General features: G+C 46.7%; 5 protein-coding genes across 8 annotated transcripts; 2 read left to right on the top strand and 3 right to left on the bottom strand.

Moving 5' to 3' along the window:
* Positions 1-138: 138 nt before the first annotated feature.
* foxj2 (forkhead box J2) lies at positions 139-4,592 on the bottom strand. 4 transcript variants are annotated; one of them, XM_067237233.1, is made up of 10 exons: positions 4,333-4,592; positions 3,693-4,041; positions 3,337-3,411; positions 3,105-3,188; positions 2,791-2,940; positions 2,219-2,693; positions 1,931-2,125; positions 1,714-1,815; positions 1,078-1,425; positions 139-771 (listed from the first exon to the last, which is right to left on the bottom strand). In XM_067237233.1, the coding sequence occupies exons 2-10, from the start codon at positions 4,008-4,010 to the stop codon at positions 662-664; spliced, it is 1,857 nt and encodes a 618-aa protein (XP_067093334.1). In that variant the 5' UTR covers positions 4,011-4,041; positions 4,333-4,592; the 3' UTR covers positions 139-661. The 4 variants fall into 4 exon arrangements, with proteins under 4 accessions (XP_067093334.1, XP_067093335.1, XP_067093336.1 ...); XM_067237234.1 differs by having other exon boundaries at positions 139-774; positions 1,279-1,425; XM_067237235.1 differs by having other exon boundaries at positions 1,279-1,425.
* Positions 4,593-4,820: 228 nt separating this feature from the next.
* isoc2 (isochorismatase domain containing 2) lies at positions 4,821-7,487 on the bottom strand. Its single transcript, XM_067238699.1, has 6 exons — positions 7,280-7,487; positions 6,792-6,919; positions 6,045-6,257; positions 5,878-5,948; positions 5,613-5,730; positions 4,821-4,985 (listed from the first exon to the last, which is right to left on the bottom strand). Coding segments are annotated over exons 1-6 (597 nt in total). The 5' UTR covers positions 7,281-7,487; the 3' UTR covers positions 4,821-4,919.
* A 160-nt stretch (positions 7,488-7,647) lies between these two features.
* On the top strand, positions 7,648-9,708 carry atg12 (ATG12 autophagy related 12 homolog (S. cerevisiae)). The gene is made up of 4 exons (XM_067238700.1): positions 7,648-7,837; positions 8,414-8,550; positions 8,679-8,741; positions 9,498-9,708. Exons 1-4 carry the CDS (start codon positions 7,663-7,665, stop codon positions 9,555-9,557), a joined length of 435 nt encoding a protein of 144 aa, XP_067094801.1. The 5' UTR covers positions 7,648-7,662; the 3' UTR covers positions 9,558-9,708.
* A 3,760-nt stretch (positions 9,709-13,468) lies between these two features.
* Positions 13,469-16,900, top strand: si:ch211-149k23.9 (germ cell-specific gene 1-like protein). Its single transcript, XM_067238486.1, has 6 exons — positions 13,469-13,664; positions 15,235-15,417; positions 15,544-15,591; positions 15,695-15,847; positions 16,136-16,247; positions 16,528-16,900. The coding sequence occupies exons 1-6, from the start codon at positions 13,469-13,471 to the stop codon at positions 16,898-16,900; spliced, it is 1,065 nt and encodes a 354-aa protein (XP_067094587.1).
* Positions 16,901-18,647: 1,747 nt separating this feature from the next.
* rcvrn2 (recoverin 2) lies at positions 18,648-22,260 on the bottom strand. The gene is made up of 3 exons (XM_067238349.1): positions 21,880-22,260; positions 19,454-19,565; positions 18,648-18,733 (listed from the first exon to the last, which is right to left on the bottom strand). Exons 1-3 carry the CDS (start codon positions 22,258-22,260, stop codon positions 18,648-18,650), a joined length of 579 nt encoding a protein of 192 aa, XP_067094450.1.
* Positions 22,261-25,312: the final 3,052 nt, after the last annotated feature.

Genomic DNA, 25,312 nt, shown 5'->3' with positions numbered 1-25,312 from the left:
ACAAAAAAGAAGCGCTCTCTTTTATCGGGTAAGGTCAAATTTTGTGTGGTGTTAACTGTGAACATTCACATTTGAAAAGTAAAATGAGAAGAAAAAAAATGAAAAGAAATTTATGAAATAAAAAACACAAAGTCTACATGTGCTTGGCTTCTCTTTAATGTCATGACTTTACTCTGAATAGCAACATCTCATCCATTCTAAGACAAAAAGTCAAAACAAGGAATGTTTCATGTTCTGATTTCATTTGATAACCAGCCCTTCCCAACCCTTTCAGCTGAGTAAATCAGTATTTAGAAGCTTTTACAAAGACATCCAAACCATATGCAAAACTAAACACAAACAAAAAGGCTTAAACGAATCCCAAAGCGGTAAGCACAGCATTCAGTCATAACTGATCTACTTGACCGCATGTCCCACCCTACTGTAGCATTGTGGGACGCCCAAAGTAGTTACAGGGAGTGAAGAACAGTGAGGCAGCTGCAAAGTGTTGTAGGGCATGTGACCCCCCCCCCCCCCACCCCCCCCCCCCCCTTATCACCTCGTGTTTTGCTCGTCTTCCCCTACATATTCAGAGGGAGAACTGGGAGAGGGGTAGGCAGATCCTGAACTGGAGCCCTGAGTGAAGTGGACCCTGACCTGCCCGTCAGACGATCACAGAGTCTCAGACGATCAGAGAGTCCCAGTCGAAGTCATCTTGGATCTCCTCGCTGTTGCTGTGGAGATGTTTCATCGTAGGGCGGGGCCGAGGAGCCATTGGCTGAGGCTGGATTCCTGCTGAGGGAAGGAAGGAGACGAAAGAGATTACGGATAGTGACGTCACCGGTACGCTTTCATCTGCTGCCGCTCGTTTTCAGAGAGAAGAACATGGCAGTTTGGACAGTAACAGGAAGTGAGACTGACAACGCCGAAATAACTTTTGACAATCGGTGTTTTCATCTCCTGTCCTGTCTCTGTCTCCTGTGTTGGGATTGATTTGACAGTTTCATTCATTTTTCACCTGGCCTCCAATCCCTTTTAAGTTAGTCTGTACTGGAACAAGGTTTTGTAATTTTTTTTATGGAAGTTTTGAGGTCTTACCGGCAGAGTGGGGTGTCTGGGTGGGGCCAAGCTGTGTGAGAGGGGGTCTTTGTTGGACCTGGGGGTGCAAACTCCTCCTGGGGGGCTGCCCCCCACTGGGAGGAGGCACCAGAGGGGGATAGGGCAGGGGCGAGGGATGGGTGAGGCTGGCCAGGGATAGAGAGTTGGCAGAAAGGGGAGGCGGAAGCGACGGAGGAGCACCTGGCACCAGGGGGGAGTTCCCAGGAGACGAGCCGATCAGGCCCTTCTGAGTGAAGAAGCGATTCAGCGAATCGCAGAGGGAGGTGAAGAGCACCGGGTCCAGCGCCCAATCACAAAGCTCTGCCTGCCTCATGCTCTCCACGAGGTCTGAGGAAGAAAGTCATCAAACAGACCCAGTAGAAGTTACACGGTATCTTTGGCTCATGTTATTTCTTTATTCTAAACCTGGTTCTTCTTCCAGTAGACACCTCCTGGCTGTGTACTGCTTTCACATACTCAGTGTTGACACAAATAAGGAGCTGTTTAAAGGTTACGACTGTAAGGAAGTTCAGCCTCTGGGATAATGTGCAACCCTGAAGTGATAATTGAACATTTGGCTCGCTCAACGCTGTTGGGATAATCGGATGCGTGTGTGTGTGTTTGTGTGTTACAGACCTGGGTGGCTGGTTAGGTCTATAGCTGCCCAGTCCAGGTTGCTGGCAACACGGAAACTCTCCTTCAGTGAGTCTGTGGTACTGAACCAATCAGGCGGTAGCACTAGAGAGAAGGGAGGGACACAGACACACACACACGCAAAAAAAAGCTCTGAGTAGCTGACAGTCCCCTTTACTAGATGAAGTGTAACATGTTTTGGTTTGGTCAAATGGCTCACCATTGGCATGAGATTGTCTGTCAGTGTCTGGACGATCTGCAGGGGGTCCAGTGTGGACTGGGAGTCCAGGGGTCACTAAGGGCCCATGGGTCACTAAGGGTCCAGAGGACAAAGGACAAGGGGACATTGGAGGGAGGGTTGGAGTGTGCAGCGGGGTGCTGTCACTGGTCAGCCCAAAGAGAGCGCCAACATCCGCTATGAAAAGGAGAGGATTCCGTCAGAGAGACTAGAAAAAAAGACCAGATCAAAATGCCAGCGAGCACACAAACGCACACGGGGGGAACTCACATTGCGAGGCGCCTCTTTCCCTCATAGTCCTGTAGAGAGACTGGAAGGAGGTGTACAAGTCTGGCAGGTTCAGGTCGGCGAAGGAGAACCGGAGCGGGGGATCAGTGGACAGTTGCGGGGAGGCGGTCGGAGGGGCCACAGAGACGGAAGGGAGGGAGTTGGGAGGGGCGGAAGGAGTGGCGATCGTAAGGTGGGGGACTGGATGGGGAAAGGTGAGAGTTGGGATAGTCGACGGGGATGCTGTAGAGGGGGAGAGAGTGACAGGAGAGACCGGATGGGGCACAGAGAGAGAGGGGGAGAGAGCAGAGGGGGAGACAGTATGGGGCACAGAGAGAGAGGGGGAGAGAGTACAGGGGGAGAGAGAATCAGTGACAGAGAAAGAGGGGGAGAGAGCGGAAGTAGAGACATTGGAACAGGGGGCCGAGAGAGTAGACGAGTAGGTGGAGACCGGACTCGGCGTGTAAGGCGATGGCATCTGTGAACGTTAAAGATGGAAAAAGGTGTTACGCAGTGACCACACGAGGCCACACGTGTCACAAGACCTCTGGCTGCTGGAACTGGAGTCACTCTACCTTGTAGGGAGGGGGAGACAGTGAGTCCTGGTGGGGTGCTGGGTCTCGGGTGGGTCCTGGTGGAGAGGCTGAAGGTCGGTGCTCCGCCTGGGGGGACGGTAGCTGAAGAGGGGGGCCCTTCCCTTGCTCTGTCCTCTCCTCTGGGGGTGCCTGTGGAGAGTTAACAGGTAACTGACAGAGAGAGAGAGAGAGGGAGAGAAGAGAGAGAGAGAGAGAGAGAGAGAGAGAGAGAGAGAGAGAGAGAGAGAGAGAGAGAGAGAGCAAGAGGGAGAGCGAGAGAGAGCGTGTGTGTCTTAGAAGAACAGCAGACATACGGTTGTGTTCGCTTCCTCGAACGGTCGTTTGGTTCCTCTCGCTTGATGGAGTTCTGAGGGACTGTCCATTGTCCAATAGGAACCCTGGAATCACAGATCAGCGTTAATGACAATTATTCGTTTGAGTCTGTCTAGAAAATTTAGCTGGGTGGGATTCATGGAAACAGTAGATTTGTTCCACCAAAGGTATACTCCCCGCAGTTAATCTAACTCAAATTCGCTACTGCATCACCTTGCCAGGGTCACTGTGCGGTCGAGGAACTTTCCTGAAGCACTTGTTCAGGGACAGGTTGTGGCGGATAGAGTTCTGTGAGGAAGGCAACAAGTATAAGCAATACAGACAGATTTCACTGAACAATACCTGTTACATGTAGACTCATGTCTTGCGAAAGTGTGACTTGATAGATCAGACATATAGTAGTTCATAGTTCATTGGACGACCCACATGGACTAACATGGGTTGCCTGTTAGGCCTTGGGACACAACGTCATTTGGCACAGCTGGAAATCGAACTGGCAACCTTCCGATTGGTAGCCCGATTCCCTAACCGCTCAGCCCCTATGTTGTTGTTGGTTTGTGTAGGCCTACCTTCCACCCACGGCCAGTCCTGCTGTAATAGGGGAAGGAGTCGCTGATCCAGGTGTAGATGTCATTCAAACTCAGCTTCCTGTCAGGGGCCGCGCCTATCGCCATGGCGATGAGAGTGGCGTAGCTGTGGGGGGGCTTCCCCTTGGAGCCGGAGGGAGGAGGCGACGACACACGGGGCGGGAGGTCTCCTCTCTCCCTCCCCCTGTCCGGTTTCCTCTCCTTCTCTCCTCCCCTCTCCTTCCCGGAACGCAGACTGCTCACTCCCAATTGTGGGAGCCAGTCGATGCTGGTCAGACTGGAGTTCAGTTCTGAAGACATTCCCTCTCTCTTTCTCTGCCGTTCGGGGGTTCTGAGTGTATGTAAACAGTGAAAGACATGGTATGTTCATGTGGCACGCGCTGTAAAACTGCAACTGTACAGCAGGATTACCTTCTGTAACCAAATACTGTAAAACCACACCACAGCTTGAGCTAGCCTTGTTTACTTTTCCATAGTCCAAAGTTTTAAATGAAAGATCGTCCGGAGTGCTGCAGTGGAAACACACATTCTTAGAAAGGCATGACGTGAACACCGGTGTTTCTCGTGCCTTCGTTTGCTTTAGCTAGTTCTTAGATTAAAGAAGAATTGGGACAGTACTTACCTCTCTCTAGTCACTGCAGGCCCGAAGCCTCACACTGTTAATATTTGATGTTGTCATCAGATCTGCGTAGGAAACTTGCACTCTTTCTCCTCCGTCACGGTGTCTCCTTCTCTTTCTCCACACACAATCTGCAAACGCTTGCCGGACGCCTTTTTGTGTTCTCTCTTTTGGATATGTTTATTTGGGGAAGAGAGAGAAAAAAAAGTTTTCGTTTCCCCTTTCCTCCCTCTCGCTCGACTTCCCCTCCCTTTCTGGCTTCTCCTGGATTACGTCACTCACTCCTCCCCCCTCTCTATGACACCACCGGTTCTTTCCCCGCCCCCACAGGGTTCAGACACGCCCCTTCTCTTCTCTGCTATACTTGAACGTTGTACTTGAGCAACAAGGCAAAGTCCATCTCAGTCACATAAAGAAACACCGCAAATGATTTTTGTCAACTTTTTCCATTTGTCAACACACAGCACCATCTATATGACAGCAGTCAGAAGTGTAAGCTTGTTTCTTTTATTTCAGTATGTGGCCACACAGTGTCACAGTGCATTGCACGGGGCCTCTGACAGCCTCGGAGACAGGGATGAGCGGGGCTCCTATAGGGAGCTGAAGAACGCCAGCAGGCCTGTGTCTGGCGAGGGGTGAACCAACAGCTTCTGGATCTGCAGATACACACACACAGAGACAAACATCCCATCTCAATGGTCTTCTACAGGCCATACATTATATCAACACATGTAGGAGTGATTACACTGGAATAATTTGTATTTATAGTAATTACCCTCTATAATCCTACCATTGGGGTACTCAGTTCTATAGGACCCTGTTGTTAGAGAACATCTTTAGCCATATGTTCTGATCTACGGCATCATTAGATGTCAGCTGGATGGTAAGTACCTCCTTAAAGCTGGGGTGTGTCAGCTGGATGGTAAGTACCTCCTTAAAGCTCTGGGGTGTGTCAGCTGGATGGTAAGCACCTCCTTAAAGCTGAGGTGTGTCAGCTGGATGGTAAGTACCTCCTTAAAGCTGGGGTGTGTCAGCTGGATGGTAAGTACCTCCTTAAAGCTGGGGTGTGTCAGCTGGATGGTAAGCACCTCCTTAAAGCTGGGGTGTTTCAGCTGGATGGTAAGTACCTCCTTAAAGCTGGGGTGTGTCAGCTGGATGGTAAGTACCTCCTTAAAGCTGGGGTGTGTCAGCTGGGTGGTAAGTACCTCCTTAAAGCTGGGGTGTGTCAGCTGGATGGTAAGTACCTCCTTAAAGCTGGGGTGTGTCAGCTGGATGGTAAGTACCTCCTTAAAGCTGGGGTGTTTGGCATCTTGAACCAGCTGCAGAAGAACAGCTTCTGTGGTGGTGAGGAAGGCTCCACTCTGTCTCAGACGGGACAGAGCGAACAACCTGTCTGTCTGACTGGAGAGAGAAACAAAGAACAACCTGTCTGTCTGACTGGAGAGAGAAACAAAGAACAACCTGTCTGTCTGACTGGAGAGAGAAAGAACAACCTGTCTGTCTGACTGACTGGAGAGAGGAACAAATTGGGTGAACACTGTGTGATACCTTCTGGAGGAGACGGCATCCGCCACGATGTGGACTTCTACGCCACTCTCCAGCAGGTCAAAGGTCGTGCACTGATGACAAGACAGACTGGATGAGTCAAACGAACAGAATCCACTTGAAGGAACCGCTCAACTCCTCGTCCTCTGAGTGAGATCAAGTGTCCTCACCGCGATGCAGGCCTGGGTCTCGATCCCACACAGGATGGCTTGCTTGGGGCTCCCCAGGGCCTGCAGCTCCTCCTTCACCTCCTCCGTCAGCATGGTGAACTTGGTCTTGGCGTGGGCCGGTAGGTCCCCGGCGCCCAGCTCTGGCACCGTGGGGCCCAGGCCCCTGGGGTACTGCTCGGTCACGATGGGGGGGATCCCCAGGACACGGCTGGCCTGCAGGGACGGAGAGGGGAGGCAGCCAGTGTGCGAATTACTGGGGGGGGGGGTGGGTTGACCCCCCTAATTAAGACTTGGACTCCCCCAAAAGAGGTAAAAACAACAGGTCAGGGGGGTCGATACATTAATATATCGTGCTTACCTGTAATCGTAAATATTACTTTACACCCTAGAGAAGAAGTTGACCCCCGACTGTCATTGTATAATGTAACAATATCACTCTGGAGGGAGCACAGCTGTTGTGTAAACTCGGACGATCTTTACTTCTCTGTGAACTGCCTGGGTTCATGTTACATTTAGTCATTTAGCAGACGCTCTTATCCAGAGCGACTTACAGTAAGTACAGGGACATTCCCCCCGAGGCAAGTATGGTGAAGTGCCTTGCCCAAGGACACAACGTAATTTTGCACTGCCGGGAATCGAACCAACAACCTTTTGATTAATAGCCCGACTCCCTAACCGGGAGCAGCACTGTTAGCTGCACAAAACTTGTGTGTGTGTGGACTGTACAGGTGCTCGTGTGTGTGATACCTGGAGAAGCCTGGCCGCATTGCTGACTATGTTGGTGAACTGGAAGATGTTGGGTCTGAACTTCTCCTGCATGTCACACAGAAGGAGCACGGAGCCCTCGGTAGACAGCCTGCCGATACTAACTGACACTGAAAAAACAAGGATACCGATTAAAATGGAGGACATTTATTCATTTAGCAGACGCTTTTATCCAAAGCTACTTCCAAGAGAGAGCTTTACACAGTGCATAGGTCACTGATAATAACAACAAGAAGTGTTGTTATTGTGGAGAAGTGGAGAAGTGGAGAAGCATTGCTTGGCTGTCATGGCTGCACTGTCATGGCCAAATTGTTGTGTGTACAAAGGTCATATTCTCGAAAAGAACGTGCGCATGCAAACCGTAAAGCTATATCCAGATCATGCACGACAAAGCCTAAGCTATCTACTCTACGTGCTAATATGATCGAGAAAGAAGTTATGTAAGGGACAAGCAAAAAAAACAAGCTTACTGTTGTCAAGTGTCCAAAGTGAGGAAAAGGGGGTGTTGTCAGGTGAAAGTTTTTTCCTGTTGGACGTGTGACGCCCCCTGTAAGATTTAAAAAAGTTATTTTTGTTATCTTAACTTCCCTCATAGCTGTCCTCCTGTGTGTTTACAATAAATTAATTCACCACGTAGGCCTACTCAATTTCAGAATCGTACAATTCAAATTACAGAATATAAGCTGTGTTAATAAGATTACGGCAGTGGTATATTACAAGTACGTGTCCAAAACATGGTCAAAATAACGTAAAAACCGTACAAATGTCTGAGGGCGGGGGTCTCCTCAAAGACCCTCTAAGACGGTGAACCAATCAGATTGTACGTCGGGATAATTGACATTTGGATTATCCAATGGCGTGCAACGTTTCCGGAAGTAGCATAGACTGCGACAGCTCAGTTCTTCACAGGAGAGAAAAGCAGAGGATGTCTGATAATGCGGAGTCCCCCACGGAGGCGCCAAAAGATGAGCCTTCCGCTGTACAACAACCCGCAGAGGACTCGGCGACAACAGACGAGAAGAAAAAAAGTACAATTTGGGCGATCTGTGACTGTTTAAATTGGTGTAGAGATATCTCGTGCTCTCTGTTTTTAGCGCATAGAGAGGGATGTGGTAATAACTATTTCCGCGAATGTGACCCGGAAATCGTTGACAGACGGTCATTTCAGCCAATAAAATGAACGTAATTTTGTAACCAACCAATGGATTTCAAGGAATTTACATAGTGTGGTGGGGGCGGGAGTTGTTTGGATGCATGGCTACTGTTTTACTGACTGGGCTATTCAGCTGTGAAAATGTTCCTAATGTTAAACAAACTGAACAGGATTTGATATGTTTGCTTCTTTAGAAGTAGACCAATAATTTGTCGCTGTCACGTGTTTGTTAAAGCGCCAGGTGATCATGTAGTTAGTGTTTGGATAAGTGATTTTCTATTCCTTTGCAAATCTCTAAAAGATTTCACAGATGCATAGAATGTTGTATTACATCAAAGCTTCAAGCCGTTATGGTAGACGTTTCAACGGTTACCTACACGAAGGTTGTGATTCATATGTTGACTATATCTGAGCTGATACCGCTGTACCATTTCGTTTCTCCTTACCTTAGTTGACATCTTGTTGAAGGCAGTGGGTGACACTCCCATAATGAAGACGAAGAAATGGTCAGTCGAGAAAGGGAGGACAGTGCAATCTCTCTCTCTGTTCATCGCCCGTTTCCTCAAGATGGATGCAAATGAACAGCTGGTAAGACTGCGTAAAAAAAAAATGATATGGGCTTCTTAAACCCATTTCTTGAGTGGTCCACAGATGAAGAACTTTAATTATAAAATGTGTCTTTTTATTTAATCAGGGTGTTTTTGTTTTTCTTTCAGTTTATTTATGTAAATCAGTCATTTTCACCCTCACCCGATCAAGAAGTAGGAGTCCTCTTTGAAGTAAGTAGCAATATTTCTGTCACGTAAACCTTGGACAGTTTTCATGTGGTGGAGTTACCAGCAGAGGATGCTGTAGGTTACACAATTTTCAGCGCGCAAAGTGAACCTACACACAGCATTTATTTTTACGAATCTTACTCTGTTTCAAACAACGTGGCAGAGTTCCTTGATGTGTTGCCCCTCACTAAGGCAAAGGCCTCCCTGCATGTGTCAGAGCTTTCTAACGACACTGTAGACTTACTTTACTGTGCTCCACTCTGTTCCCCATGGAGATATATCCCTGCCTTGCCAAACTGAATGCACCTATGTTGTAATGTCAGGGAGTCAGGTGGCTGAGCGGTGAGGGAATCGGGCTAGTGATCCGAAGGTTGCCAGTTCGATTCCCGGTCAAGCCAATTGACCTTGTGTCCTTGGGCAAGGCACTTCACCCTACTTGCCTCGGGGGAATGTCCCTGTACTTACTGTAAGTCGCTCTGGATAAGAGCGTCTGCTAAATGACTAAATGTAAATGTAATGTAACAGACTAAGTAATCAGGGTATTTGAGAAAGTTCTATACAACTCAATTCCTTTATTTATTTATTTTTACTTGGATCTAACACACAATTCACCTCATAACTAAACGAAATGAAACTGATGATGACCACAAACAATGTTTGATTGTTCGGGCACGTGCTACAGTATTGTCCAAGCCCCAAGCAACCCTGCTTATACTCATTCAAAAAGACTGACTCTCTCTCTCTCTGTCTATCTTGCAGTGCTTCGGCAGTGATGGGAAGTTGATTCTACATTACTGTAAATCTCAAGCCTGGGGTTGAGGAATGTGTTGTAGTTGTGCCCTCCGCATTAACTTCACACAGAACCGTTTTTACAATTTTCTTATAGATTAACGTTATCAAAATGGCAAATTTCTCGTTTCTATTATTCTGTATATAACAAAATGTAAATAAATTATTGTCACTGAACAAACGCATGCTACGAATAATTTGTTCATTATCATTTGTAAATGTTTTCTTAGTTGGCAGAACACAGGATTCGGTTTTGATGTGACCAGCTGGTTCTGGTTTGACGGGGTGAGAAAGGAGACTACCAGATGAGATTCAAACACTGCGTTTAACAGCATGCTGAGGAAAGTGATTAAACACGACTAGCCGCTAACACGCTCATTGATTACGTGGGAGCGCTGCCAGATAATGGTCTAATTAGGGCTGGCAAAGAGAGAAAGAGAGAGAAACTCCAAAGAAGTGAGGATGGAGGGAGGAGAGGAAGGGAGAGCGCTACAGTAACAGATGGACTTAGAGGGATTACATGGTTGAGGGATAGGTCTGTGACACAAATTCCCAAGAAAGACAGAAAAAGGGGAAGGGAGTGTCAGGGAGGCGGGCACACACACACACACCCCGGTCTGCTGGAGAGGAGGGTCAGGAGAGTCCGGCTGGAGAGGTAAGGGTCACTGCTGCTCAGTCTACAGGGGATTGTGGGTACTACCAGAGGCGTAAAAATGACATGAAGAAAAGATTGAGTTGTTGGGCACAGAGAAAAAAAAGGAGGCCGTAGGTGAGAGATGATCTGAGCTACACTGGAAGACAGACCTCAACAGAGGCGTTAAAGTGAACTGCTGTACTGAGGTATGCTTAGAGAGGACTTTGTCAAAAGACATTTCTGTCTACAGTGAAAAGACTGCAGTGGCAAAGCTGAAGACCTATTGAAAGATCGGCCACCGGTAGAAATGGTAATGTTAGCATACTGTCGTGAGATGATAGAGATTTCCAGTTACGAGTATGTTCCTCGAGTTACGATGTTGTGTGAAATGGCTGAAATACTTAAGGGTAGTATTGTTTACTGTTGGTTTAATGCTGGTTTTGAATGAAGCACATTTAAATCAGTCTCTATCTTGAGTTTTCCTGATACATTTTCTGTCTGAGTAATCATGGAACAAGAACATTACTCCATTCACCATGTAGATGGACTGAGAAGATTATCTTAAAATCACAAAAAAGCACATTAATTTTACGGCAATTGGATTTGTCATCGAAAGCCTTGTAGTCCCTAATGGACTAGCCCACGTTGGTCAAAGGGCTATATTATTGCATAATGGTGGTCATACAGTATTTTGAATTTGTTGGCCTGCCCTGTTTCTGCTTCAGCCAAACTGCTTTAGTAAAGAAACGATTCAAATTTGCCCAACTCGCCAAAACTCATACAAAAAGGTGATGGTTTTGAGAAGTAATAAAACTAAGAAGTTTAATACAAGAGAATGTAAATCTGAGTAGATAGAGCTAGTGATGAGAAAACATCTTAGACCTTCATTGAATTTAAACGCTGAATATTTTAATATGTATATATTTACTTATACTTAAAAAGTACTTATACTTAACTGTCCTTAAAGGTTTCAGATTATTTACCATCTTTCAGATACTGAGCAACTTAAAATGACACTCACTAGTGTTAATTTGTTTAATTTAAATTAAACAAATTAAACAATGCTAATGAGTATACATGAACTGTCATTTCATGCAGAGTAGGTTATCAAAGTTTAGCACACAGTTTTGCACCTGTACCAAAACGGTTTTCAAGGATCTGTTCAAACATTGTGGTCTGTTCATAGCAGGGCTGTTCATAGCAGGGCTGTTCATAGCAGGACTGTTCATAGCAGGGCTGTTCATAGCAGGACTGTTCATAGCAGGGCTGTTCATAGCAGGGCTGTTCATAGCAGGACTGTTCATAGCAGGGCTGTTCATAGCAGGACTGTTCATAGCAGGACTGTTCACCAGCAGGACTGTTCATAGCAGGGCTGTTCATAGCAGGACTGTTCATAGCAGGACTGTTCACCAGCAGGACTGTTCACCAGCAGGGCTGTTCATAGCAGGGCTGTTCATAGCAGGGCTGTTCATAGCAGGGCTGTTCACCAGCAGGGCTGTTCATAGCAGGACTGTTCATAGCAGGGCTGTTCATAGCAGGGCTGTTCACCAGCAGGGCTGTTCACCAGCAGGGCTGTTCATAGCAGGGCTGTTCATAGCAGGGATGTTCATAGCAGGACTGTTCACCAGCAGGGCTGTTCATAGCAGGGCTGTTCATAGCAGGGCTGTTCATAGCAGGACTGTTCATAGCAGGACTGTTCATAGCAGGACTGTTCACCAGCAGGGCTGTTCATAGCAGGGCTGTTCATAGCAGGGCTGTTCATAGCAGGGCTGTTCATAGCAAGACTGTTCATAGCAGGACTGTTCATAGCAGGACTGTTCACCAGCAGGGCTGTTCATAGCAGGGCTGTTCACCAGCAGTCCTTAAAGATTTGTTAACCCTCCATGGTGTGGAACTTTCTGGGGGCTGTGTTCACACGAGCCAGTAGAGACAGACAAGAGTTGGTTTCACACTCAAACACACCTGACACAAACAGATTAAAGTAGATTAACAGGAGGGATTACCAGCAAAATTCGATTTAAATCAGAGGCTTAACCAATAATTTCATCCAAAAAGTAATCTGTTGATTCCTGCCTCATCTTGACCTCAACTTACAGGCCAAAGTAGGAGTAGATGATGAGTGGACCAGCCAGGACGTCTTAGTCAGGAAGAAGGAAGACATAAACTCCCAGGAACGTATGAATTACTAATCCTCTTTAGAAACAAGAGTTGTTTGTCCCAGGGCAGATGTAATGACCCCGGAGAGACACGCGATGCTGGTGGAGATGATAGCTGCAGGGTAGAGTAGACCTCCTCCTTGTGCCACCTGGCCTACCGCTCCAGCTGTCAGGAGAAAGATCTACATCTAATCAAACACTAACTATTATATATAGGGAGTCAGGTGGCTGAGTGGTTAGGGAATCGGGCTAGTAATCCGAAGGTTGCCAGTTCGATTCCCGGTCATGCCAACTGACGTTGTGTCCTTGGGCAAGGCACTTCATCCTACTTGCCTCGGGGGAATGTCCCTGTACTTACTGTAAGTCGCTCTGGATAAGAGCGTCTGCTAAATGACTAAATGTAAATGTCAATGTATATAAATCCAACACGCTAGTTTGCTGAGGACTGGGCCTTTAACATATAAACCCCCCACTCCCAGCCATAACTGCTTGCTATAGATTGATTCTAGGGAAGAGGTTTATGTGCATATGGCTCTGGACATATATTGGAAATCCTGATTTATAATAGGATAACGCAAGCTGTCCGAAAAGGCATATGCCCTTTGATCCCACTGTTTTCTCCTGGTTTGAACCTATATTCTTCTAAATCCTATTGCTCATTTGAATATTCCATCTGTCCAATCACCCTTTCTTTTAACTTGACAGGATTTTATCCAACTCTCCCTCTCTCATAATCCCCCTGATCTTTGTCCCTCTGTGTATCGTTTATCATCTTTCCTCCCTGCGTCGTTACGTCGTCGCCAGCTCTTCTTGGCATTTCCTTCGTAGCCGGTCTTGTACGTCCTCTCTCTCATGCATGTGGTGTTTCTCTGCTCTGCCCCTCCGCCGTGCAGACGGACCTGTAGCTCCCCTCTGCTATCATTACCCAGCGCTCCCGTCTCTGTTCTCACTGCCAGACACTGACATCATAACCCCTCACACTCTCTCTTCACTAAAAAAACGAAAACTTCTCCACGGGGCTCCCAACACTCTCTCCCTCCCCCCCTCCCCACCGCCTCCCTCCTCTCCTCCCCTCGTCCCCTCGAACTGTTTCCGCTCGGCTCGTTGTCCTCCTCACCGCCACCCTGGCGTGCTTATCTCCTCCGTGGGTCATGTTGGAAAACATGTCTCGCCGTTCCCGCTCCCTCCTCTCCCTGGCCCTGACCACCCTGGCCCTGGCCCTCTCCATCCTCGCTCTGTGTACCTCCTACTGGTGCGAGGGCACCCACAAGGTGGTCAAGCCCCTCTGCCTCTCGCCCGTCAAGATGAAGAACTGTGGGCAGAACAACAGCGAGCCTTACACCACAGGTACTGTGTTACAGGTACTGTGTTACAGGTACTGTGTTACAGGGACTGTGTTACAGGTACTGTGTTACAGGGACTGTGTTACAGGTACTGTGTTACAGGGACTGTGTTACAGGGACTGTGTTACAGGTACTGTGTTACAGGTACTGTGTTACAGGGACTGTGTTACAGGTACTGTGTTACAGGGACTGTGTTACAGGTACTGTGTTACAGGGACTGTGTTACAGGTACTGTGTTACAGGTACTGTGTTACAGGGACTGTGTTACAGGTACTGTGTTACAGGGACTGTGTTACAGGTACTGTGTTACAGGTACTGTGTTACAGGGACTGTGTTACAGGTACTGTGTTACAGGGACTGTGTTACAGGGACTGTGTTACAGGTACTGTGTTACAGGGACTGCACCGCTGTTCAGCCAAAACCTTTATACTGTACAACTCTAGATATTACATTTACATTTTAAGTCATTTAGCAGACGCTCATATCCAGAGCGACTTACAGTAAGTACATGGAAAAATGACATTGTGTCCTTGGGCAAGGCACTTCACCCTACTTGCCTCGGGGGAATGTCCCTGTACTTACTGTAAGTCGCTCTGGATAAGAGCGTCTGCTAAATGACTACATGTAAATGTCAATGTAAATATATATGTCACTGATACTCTCACAAATAATGTCATCTTAGTTTTGATGCAATGTCTTTGAATTGTCACTTTCAGTTCAAGATGATCAAACATGACAGCGTTTGAGTCCAGCTTCTTATCTCCGGCTCTAATCCCAGTGTTCAGGAGCAGAGCACAGTTTTACATAAGGATGATACAACTAGGACAACTCTGACCTCCACAAAGAAAACATGTGCTCTCTTTTGAGAGGGTTTGTGCCACGCTCACTAGTGACACTAGAGTCTATGTCAGGGGTCCCCAAACTACGGCCCACGGGATGAATACGGCCCGCCCACGCATTTGGACCGGCCCTCTGAACAATGCCAGAGACATTTTTATTAAATTAAAAAATTAAAAAAACAAATCTATGCTTCTGTGGGCTGACACACTTCTCAGAGATCCAAGAGACAGACGCTGGAAGCCCCAGACGCAAAACAATTCACGGGATTTAATTCATTTAACTCAAATTTAAACCGACATAATCTCTGCCTTACGTTCCCGTATCATCAAAACGAATACCCAGAATCAGGAAGTAACTTCCTTTTCAAAAACCTTGATTTTGTGAGTTGGCGTTAATCTGTGGAGTGTGAGGTTGACTGTAGAGATTGGCTGTCTATGAGAGAGATAGAGCTGAACCTGGTCTCTATATTCTTCATCAAATGTGCCTAATCCAGTGGGATTGAACAGCTCTGTCACTCCATACTGTAATCCAGTTAGACATCTGTAGTATGTACTCAGTGTACTCTGGACTTTCACAGCATGGAGTCTCACCTGAATCAGACAAATCACACGCTCACACACACACACGCACGCTCACACACACACGCTCACACACACACGTGCACGCATGGACACCTAAGGAATCGAGGTACACTGTTTGAATCCAGTCCATCTCTCCCCCCTGCTCCTCCACAGAGAGCCCCACCCAGAACCCCTACAACCGCACGCTCTCTCCCCAGAGGAGAGACGAGCTGACCAAGATCCGCCAGAGGCAGCTGGCCAATGCCGTCCACTACATCTGGGAGACGGGCGAGGATAAGTACGCCTTCAGATACTTCCACACGGGGTTCTGGGAGAGCTGCGAGAAACACAACGATGGTAGGACAGAGAGACGCTCACGTGCACGTACAGACGCAAAAACACACTCATACATGCAAATACACACACACACACACACACACAGAGGAATCAAAAGTTCAAAGCTTTGTTTCAACTTCTCTCCAGGTGAAAAGTGCCGAAGCTTTATTGACTTAACTCCGGGAGAAACACAAGGTAGGTGTCATCCCGGTTTGTCTTGCAAGCGCGTGTGATTGTGTGTGTGTTCTCTCTGTTGTTGTGGTTGTAAACCGTGCTTGTGTGTCTGACTGTGTTACAGGTGTGTTGTGGTTGTCTGTGATATCTGAGTTCACTTACATCGGCCTGCTGGGGATGGGCTTCCTGCTGATGTGGATAGACATGATGTGCTCCCATAAGGAGATGCACGCCCTCAAGATCAACGCCTTTGCTGCCATCTGCACTGTACTGTCAGGTAAGGTCTTCCTTCGTTCTCTCTCTATCTCTCGTTGTCTCTCACGTGTGCTTTTTTCTCTCTTAGAGTCTTTTTTATGACTATCTTCCTTCTTCTGTTTCTCTTTTTTCTGTCTCTCTCCCTCTCTCTGTTTGTCCCTGTCTCTCCTTCTCTTTCTCCCTCCCTCTGTCTCTGTCTGTGTCTCTCTCTCTCTCTCTCTCTCTGTCTCTCTCTGTCTCTCTCTCTCTTTCTCCCTCTCTACCAATACCATTTCCTTCTTCCTACACATCCTCCTCGTGTCTGGTGCAGGTCTGATGGGGATGGTGGCCCACATGATGTACACCACCGTGTTCCAGATGACCGTCATCGTGGGTCCCAAGGACTGGAGGCCACAGACCTGGGACTACGGCTGGTCCTTTGCGTAAGTGTCACCAGATTCAGCAGGGGGACACGTATAGCTCCTTTCCGTGCACTTTATGCAAAGTTACAGAAATTTGGTGTACTGCTTTAACAAGTTTATTATTGCAAGCAAATTATTGTTAGCACATTGTTTTCACCCAGAGTCATCGCTCTTTCCTCGCCTGTCCCCCCCCTGTCCCCCCCCTGTCCCCCCCCTGTGTCCCGCCTGTGTCCCCCCTGTGTCCCGCCTGTGTCCCCCCTGTGTCCCCCATGTCCTGCCTGTGTCCCGCCTGTGTCCCCAGGCTGGCGTGGGTCTCCTTCAGCTGCTGTATGGGCGCCGCCGTCGTGACCCTCAACTCCTACACCAAGACTATCATCGAGCTCCGTCGTAGACAAAGGCTCCGATTGGAGGAGGCCAGGGCCGCCACCCACGCCCCTTCCTATGACGATGTGGTCCCCGGAGGTGGGCTCTATTCCATCAGTGGCCTATTGCAATGCCCGGACGGCATGATTGACGTGGCGTGGGCCCCGGACGGCAGTGTGCTAGGAGTCGGAAACGGGGATGTACCAACTCTGGTGTTGGTAGGGGGGTGTGGACCGGAGGGGTGTGAAGACTGTGAGAGAGAGATGGATGAGATGGAGGTGGCCATGGAAAGAGCTGACTCGCCCTGTTAGAGGATGAGGAGGGGTTGATGAACAAGGACACACACTGCTCTCTCGCTGAGAGACTGAAGCAGAGAGGAAAGCTGGACATGTGACTTGTGTTGAAGTACACGAGAAAAGGACTAATGTGCACAATGTAACACGATGAAATGTTATTCATCTGTCCTCCTTCTGTCTCTAATAAACAGAACAGTGCAGGCTAGAGGGTCTAAACACCGAACAAACAGTGACAGGTTGTACTTCAGGTTTATCTCATACAGTACACTTTTTATCAGTGCAAAATGGTAAGAGGATGCAGTGAATATCTATATACTGATGTCTATCAATGTGTTACGGTTAACAGATCACTTTTACTCCACCTCCAATTACCCAGTTTGACCTCAAACGAAAAACCGACAGACCGTAGGTGTGGCTTATGTCAAATTGGAACACCTTCCCCCAGATGATCTCACTGTCCGATGAGAGGAGAGGAGAGACTCGATGCGTTTCTACATCCGTGGCTACAAGCACCTAGCAACGCGATATCATTTGCTTTTGATCAAGAGACGGAATCTAAACCAAAACAATCAGTCTGCACGCTCAGACGACACAGACGTCGAGAAACGTTTCTGGGAATCGAGAAAGAGATGAATACCGGTGTGTAGACATAGAGAGACAAGGACGAGCACAGCGATTTTGAGAAGTCTGCTTTTCGCTGTCGAATTGAAGATTACGACAGTAATCCTGATTTGGATGGAGAGAAGGAGTGTGAAGAGGAGATGGAGGATGAAGGAAGGGGGGAGGGTCACGGAACAGTCTGGAAAGAAATGCAGCGCACACTCACATACACCCTCCACATAGGACGAAACCATCTGCTGACATACAGTGGACTGTCCAAGCAATAGGTTTCAACTCTCCTGTGTCATGTGGTCCATTTAATCCTGGATTTTCTTACCATGAGTGAATAATAAAAACGTAAGACCCTCATCCTTTGTCAGTAAATGACAGATTTAAATGCATGTTTGTAAGAGTGTGTCAGACGGATTTGTTTTTACTACCAAACTATTAAACGCAGATGTCTTTCTGGGTCAGAAAATAATGTGGACATCTAGCTTACACATGAAGAAAGACACAATGGACCAAATTTATGAGAAAATCTTTAATCCACAAGATATTGTGTATAGCTTTGGTCAAAAATAGTCAAGACAAGGATACAAATCAAAAAAACACAACTTCCAGAGAGAGAAAGGATTGCATCCATCCAGTCCTCTTTTACCAACCACTGTACTCTAATCAAAGCTCTATCACACCATTTACTGGGCTTTTCACTGCATAAACAATAATATTTACAGCCTGTTACAACGATGGAAATCATTCATGCTTAAGCCCCAAGAACAAACACCTGTGACTGTCACTATAAAAACGATATCTCAATCAATCTCTATTGTCACAAATCAGTTAGCTGTCCTGTCAGAACATCAATTCTGCACTTGTAAATATTGTACTCTAGAATTATGCTTTTAAATTTGGTAATATTCCACAATATCATTATGACATGCTAACTGCCACCATCCACCCTTTAAGATTTCAAATTGGGTCATAAAAATGTCTCAGTGTACATTATGAACGTACAAGCAGACTGATAAGGAAGAGACACTTTCCTGAGTGAAGATCAAGACATTGCCATACTCACAAGGACAGGAAGGGGGCGCCATTACAAAGACAGAGAGTATGGGGAGGAAAGGTGTAGAAGCAGGAGGGAGATCTGAGCAGCGAGTATTTAAGGGGCTGGTTCGTAGTGGATGAGACGCATGGCGTTCTCGTTCTCGGTCACGCCCTGGATGAACTCTCCTTCCGCCAGGCGTTCTGAAAGGCAGACAAGACAGGGTTGTTATGGTGACGTGTTGTCTTGGTGACATCAGAATCAGAATCAAATTTGAATCACCAAGTAGTTTACACAATAAGGAATTTACTTTGGTGGGCAGGTCATTGAAGTCGTGTGTGGTTTGTGTAGTTTGTGTGGTTTGTGTGGTTTGTGTGGTTTATGTGGTTTGTGTATTTTGTGTGGTTTGTGTAGTTTGTGTGGTTTGTGTGGTTTGTGTGGTTTGTGTGGTTTGTGTAGTTTGTGTGGTTTGTGTGGTTCGTGTAGTTTGTGTGGTTTGTGTGGTTTGTGTGGTTTGTATAGTTTATGTAGTTTGTGTGGTTTGTGTGGTTGGTGTAGTTTGTGTGGTTTGTGTAGTTTGTGTGGTTTGTGTGGTTTGTGTGGCCCTCATTGTGTCTGTGGATATTGCCCCCTGCATGTTCGTCCAACACAGTACTTTAAGTGTTATTTTTTGGGTTACAAAACACATTTCTGTGTTGGTTTATGTGTTCATGCCCTTAATACACACAGTAGGGCCGTCAGTATAGCATGTCCAAATACAATCCACGGTTAAGTAACTCTCGAGACATGTCAAACAAACACAGTAATGACATCATCCTTTTGACTCCTGTATAATGGTTGTGTTTGATGATGTTATAACCTAATGAAGATTTTTTTTTGCGTGTGTGTGTACAGTGTGTGTGTACTTATGTGTTGGTTTGTACCATTCTCTCCTTTGTCAAAGTAAGACCACAATTTTTCAGCTCTCTTCTCTGGTGTGTTCTCATCCGCCGGCAGCTTGGACAATTCCTCCTTAGGGATCAGCTTAAAACTGGCCTGGGAGAGAGAGAGAGGGGGGGAGGGAGAGAGAGAGGGGGAGAGAGAGAGAGGGGGAGAGGGAGAGAGGGGGAGAGATAGTGAGTGAGAGAGCGAGAGAGAGAGAGAGAGAGAGAGGGGGGGGGGAGGGAGAGAGAGAGGGGGAGAAAGAGAGAGGGGGAGAGAGAGAGAGAGAGAGAGAGAGAGGGGGGGGGGGGAGAGAGATAGAGAGGGAGAGGGAGAGAGAGAGAGAGGGGGAGAGGGAGAGAGAGAGAGAGAGGGGGGAGAGAGAGAGAGAGAGAGGGGGGGAGAGAGAGAGAGAGAGGGGGAGAGAGAGAGAGAGAGAGGGGGGGAGAGAGAGAGAGAGAGGGGGGGGGAGAGAGAGAGAGACGGAGATAAAAGACAGGGTTAGTATCAGATTAGATTTTTTTAATAGGAGTAAATGCAACATACATTCATTTATTGTACACAGCTGATAAATTATGCTTAATTCCTAACTCATGTAATCTAACCTCTCATCTACACCAATTTCTGAGCCTTCAAAAAAGACACTGAGATTCAGTTAATACATAACAATTTCAGATCATCTGCCCATAGTGTACTTTTTCAGATTACGCAAAACAGGAAAACTCTGTGGGGAACCTAGAGACCAACAGATTGTGAGTGACTGTGCGTTTCACGGTTCTGCCTTAAAGCGGGAGTCAGGTGACTCCCGCGGTTAGGGAATCAAGCTAGTAATCAGAAGGTTGCCGGTTCAATTCCCCGCCAGGCTAATTGACGTTGTGTCCTTGGGCAAGGCACTTCACCCTACTTGCCTCGGGGGGAATGTCCCTGTACTTACTGTAAGTCTCTCTGGATAAGAGCGTCTGCTAAATGACTAAATGTAAAGCATGTCCCCCTCACACAGAGAAGCTCTCATCCTCCACACTTCTAGATTAACGTGGATTAGTGCCAAGAGCCAGGCCTCTGTCCAAACACCAACATGTCCTCCTCCCTTCTATCCCTCCCCAGATTTATACTATACTACTATACGTTTTATTTCTGGTACAGGGAGCAATGGCCAGAGCCACTGCAGCACTGGGACAAACAGCCCTCCCTCAGTAACCAAGACAACATGGGGGTCACAAGGTAAGGCTGTGTTGGTACACCGCCCCACGCCAGCAGAACCCGTCTGGTCTCAAGGCACCAGAATGGAACATGACGTCTGGTGTTTACCTGCTCTCCGATAAGCTCTCCTCTCTCCCCCCCTCTCTCCCCCCCTCTCTCCCCCCCCTCTCTCCCCCCCCCCCTCTGCCATTTTAAGCATCCAGGCCAGATAAGATTTCTCAGATTACTCTAATTAGGATTCTCTCTGCTGTGCACTCGGCTCCAATTGTCCCTTGATACACAGCACATGTCCACAGGTCTGCTTATTATGTCTCTCAATCTTGGGAGACATGCCAATACTGTCAGTCTGGTCCTCAGGTAGAAACTCTATCTTTGGGCTGTTCTGTGGCACCGATGCAGAGGGTTGCCTCTGTATAAAGGGTTTCTCTCTAAATGAGCATCAATGTGACCCCACTTTCTGAGCATCAGCTGCCCCATTTAATCTGAGTAACTGTATTTGATCACCTTGGGAAATCACATCTTTCTAAATCGATCTATTGTTAGCTAGGAGTTGGTTTATTAGTTATTATGGGATGTGAGCCCCTGTCAAGAGACAGAAAGAAGCAGAGGGACACGTAAGTAACAAAGCTAACCGTCTAGCAGCTAAACCATTAATCTGAGGATTATCAGGATTGGGTGGTTTAAATGGGCAGCTGTTCTTTCCCAGCTAATAGATGATTAACACTGGGACCTACATACAGTACTATGGTATAGACGGCCCCCTTATCCATACAGAACTTATCCATACATCAGAAATACACACTGGCCCATTTCTGATGCCTCTAATCCGACCAACTATCAATCCCATTCCAAGGGACACGTGAGCCAGGAGCTAAACCTTGTCAGTGTAGGTCACATCAACATAGCATCTCTCTATGGGATTGTTGTATTGAGGGCTAACTATTACAGAATGTCTTTATCATCAAATAAACTTTCATAGTGGTAGGGTACATCATAAATCCTAGAGGAGAGATTTGTTACAAACCCATGGGAGTTTGTTACCTCTCCAGCACAATCCCTGCTGTCTTTGTATTTATTTTACTACTTATTATCTACTTAGTAAAAAATAAATCATGATAATCATTTTTCTGCACAGTAGGAAAACCTTCATTATCAACATCTCTAATATCTTAGCCTTCATCATCATCAGCAGCAGAATCATCATTCTCTCTTTCTCTCTTTCTCTTACCTGGCAAATTTCGGCCACCTCAGACTTTGTGATATATCCGTTCTTGTCGACGTCAAAAAGCGAGAAGGCCCATTCCAGTTTCCTGGTCGTCTTGCCCGTGGACGTCATGTGCAGTGCAATGATGTACTCCTTGAAGTCGAGTGTCCCATCGTCGTTGGTATCGAAGGAGCGGAAAACGTGCTGGGCGTAAGTTTTAGCATCGCTGTCTGGGAAGAAACGATCGTAGATCTTCTCAAAGTCATCGGGCGAAATGCGTCCGGTCGGACACTGCTTCTGGAAGTTCTCGTACCACTGACACAGCTCGGTCTCTGAGAACTTGGTGTTCATCTTCAAGTCTTCCAGGATCTCCTTGGACATCGCGCTGCTCTTGGCGTTTCCCATGACAGTGAACTATCGTACTGGGCTCTAGGTTCAGAGATCGGCTCTCTGTTTTGCAACGTATCCTGAGTTGGTCTCTGGCCTGGTCTATCCCTCCTGTTTCCTCGCTGATCTCTGTCCTCTGAGGTGCTGGGACTCCTGGCTGTCAACGTGCCCTTCAAGCTCTCTCCAGACAAGTTTCCTTGAAAATAATTCAAACGAATGACGTTCACTGATACACTCGCAACACAAAAGGCACACCTGAAACTCACAGAGGGAGAAGGAAGGAACAAGAGAGAATAGACCTACCTGTGCAAGCCGTAGAGAACAGATGAAGGTATGTCAGTCAGGGAGATCCTATTGACTTTCTGACTGATGACGAAGGCATAGAGGGAGGGAGAGAGAGAGAGAGAGATGTGCCGGTGGGACGGAGGTGAAACGAGGCATCCACCTTTGACGGCTGTGTTAAGTCAGATCATGCAGGACTTAAGGTGGCTGAGCCTGTGACCTAGGTGACCCTTGGGGAGTGGCATCTTCTCTGTCCTCCTCTGGTCTCTCTCTGCGACTGTCATCTAAGGCCACCAGGTTCCCCAATTCACACTCTCCTCCAGCACGACCTGCTTGGATATGCTTAGATACAACAACATATGGATTTGTTTAGATATGAACATTTATGGATGACATAGGATGGATAAAAGACATAGGATGGTTGCTTGAAAATAAAAAATAAATGTTTAATGGATACATTCGCATTAAATGATTAGTATTCCAATCAGTTAATTAACATTCTCAAAACCCAAGACTGAGTGAGTGGTAATTGATTTAGGTTCAGAAAGGGTCGATCTTCTATTCCACTAATTGAATTTAAAGATTTAGTTGACCAGAGGCTCCTAATGCTAAAACCGCCATCTGTGCGGGTGTTGCTAAGGCGTTGCTGAGGCGTTGCTAAGGAAGTTAGCCTTCTTTTTGTTTTGCTTTGTCCCCATTCTCTTACTCCATTTCCTGTCTCCACCTCCTTAGGATTCATTTTTCACCGTCACCTTGTTTTGCTTTTGTCTGTGTGAGTTTTCACACCCTTCTTTATTTCCAGAGAGACAGACAGAGAGAGAGAGGGAGAGAGAGAGAGAGAGAGAGAGAGAGAGAGAGAGAGAGAGAGAGAGAGAGAGAGAGAGAGAGAGAGAGAGACGAACATGCACACAGTGTCACCCACATGCATACAGATCCACTAGCAGACCTTCCACTCAAATCCACACCCCTCTATACTCCTACCCTAATGTTGCAGTCTGCATCTTCACGAGGTCCTTCTGGTCATTAAACCCAGATATGTGCTTACCCTCAAGGAAACAGAGGCCCTCTCTCCAACTCCTCGCCCTCCTCATGTTGTTTAGTCTGGTTTCCCTCTTTCTTTCTCCCTTTCCTAAACATTGTTCTGTCTTTGGTAAAAACACCCCACAGGAACAATAATGTTGTCTTGTACAGTATATCTCTTACAGACATGTTACTAAGGCACCAGGTTCTTACACATGCAATATATTGGTTGACATGTGTCCCCTTTATAAAGTTATATAGCTATTATTTAGTTCAACTTGAAACATCTGTTGTGAAAACAGAGAACATTCATAGCTGATTCTTTAAGTATTTGGCTGCAAGAAAACACAGCATGTTGACCACTAAAATCAGATGTGAAGATCTCACAAGAATGTAATTGCTGTAGATGTTGGTTCATGTTCACATTCTGTGAGAAAATACGGGGCTAAGACCTTAAGCAAGGTAAAAAAATACATCTCAATAAGACGGATTGATATTTAAGAGTTTCTTTTCAGTGCGTATGTTGTCTCTGACCTTGTTGGCTGAAGGACTCTTATGCTGTAAGCCCCCCTAAGTCCAACCCAGTAATCCCCTGGGCCAAGCTCAGTTAGGGGATGCTTCTTGCCTCTCACGTATCAAGACACTGCAGTGTATGGGGAGTCAGATGGCTGAGCGGTTAGGGAAGCGGGCTAGTAATCTGAAGGTTGCCAGTTCGATTCCCGGCTGTGCAAAATGACGTTGTGTCCTTGGACAAGGCACTTCACCCTACTTGCCTCAGGGAGAATGTCCCTGTACTTACTGTAAGTCGCTCTGGATAAGAGCGTCTGCTAAATGACTAAATGTAAATGTAAATGTGTATGGAAGATCAGAGCCAGGCTGGGAACCCACCATAGCATCCCGAACAACAGGAGGCTCCATGTGTTTCCCACTGGCTTGATTGTTTCTTAAACACCTTGGAAGTTGAATCTCGGTTGACAGTCAGAGCTTATTGGAGTGAGGAATACGGCGAAGAGTTGCCGTTGATCATATTTTTTTTATGTGACTTGCCAATATCTGTCCTTACTCATAACATCACACATCCATGTTTCCCCCTTGTTCGACATTCTACATGTATGATGTATAACTGTATGTTCCACATTCTACATGTATGATGTATAACTGTATGTTCCACATTCTACATGTATGATGTATAACTGTATGTTAAACATTCTACATGTATGATGTATAACTGTATGTTCCACATTCTATATGTATGATGTATAACTGTATGTTCCACATTCTATATGTATGATGTATAACTGTATGTTCCACATTCTATATGTATGATGTATAACTGTATGATTCTCGCTCACTCTCCTCAAATCTGGATTTCCTCTTCTCTATAAATATACAGACTTCATCTTATGGATTATCCTCCACCCGGCCCTCTCCCCTCTGAGCCAATTACCATCAGCACCAACCCTTACCGCCCCCGCCAAAGAGCCTTACCCCTAACTTCCCCCCTCCCCTCACACAAAAACAATCCCCGACCTTTAACCTAGAGTCTTCCACAGTGACATAAAGTAGCCTCTAGCAACATATCTCGGGATAAGAGCCGGATATTAACCACAATTTATGTCTATCTGTGCCTATTTGGCTGAATGGTTTTGGATGAAGGAAATCTCACGCAGCAAAATAAACCAGTCAGTAGATGTATCTCTTTTTTTCTACATATTTATTTTACATTCATTTACATTTCTTGAGAAAGTAAGATGAAACGTCAAAGAGG

This window comes from Osmerus mordax, chromosome 6 (assembly GCF_038355195.1).
Source record: "Osmerus mordax isolate fOsmMor3 chromosome 6, fOsmMor3.pri, whole genome shotgun sequence".
Taxonomy (NCBI): Eukaryota; Metazoa; Chordata; class Actinopteri; order Osmeriformes; family Osmeridae; genus Osmerus; species Osmerus mordax.
The sequence above is the reverse complement of the archived record's forward strand: the minus strand, read 5'-3'. Positions and strand labels throughout refer to the sequence as shown.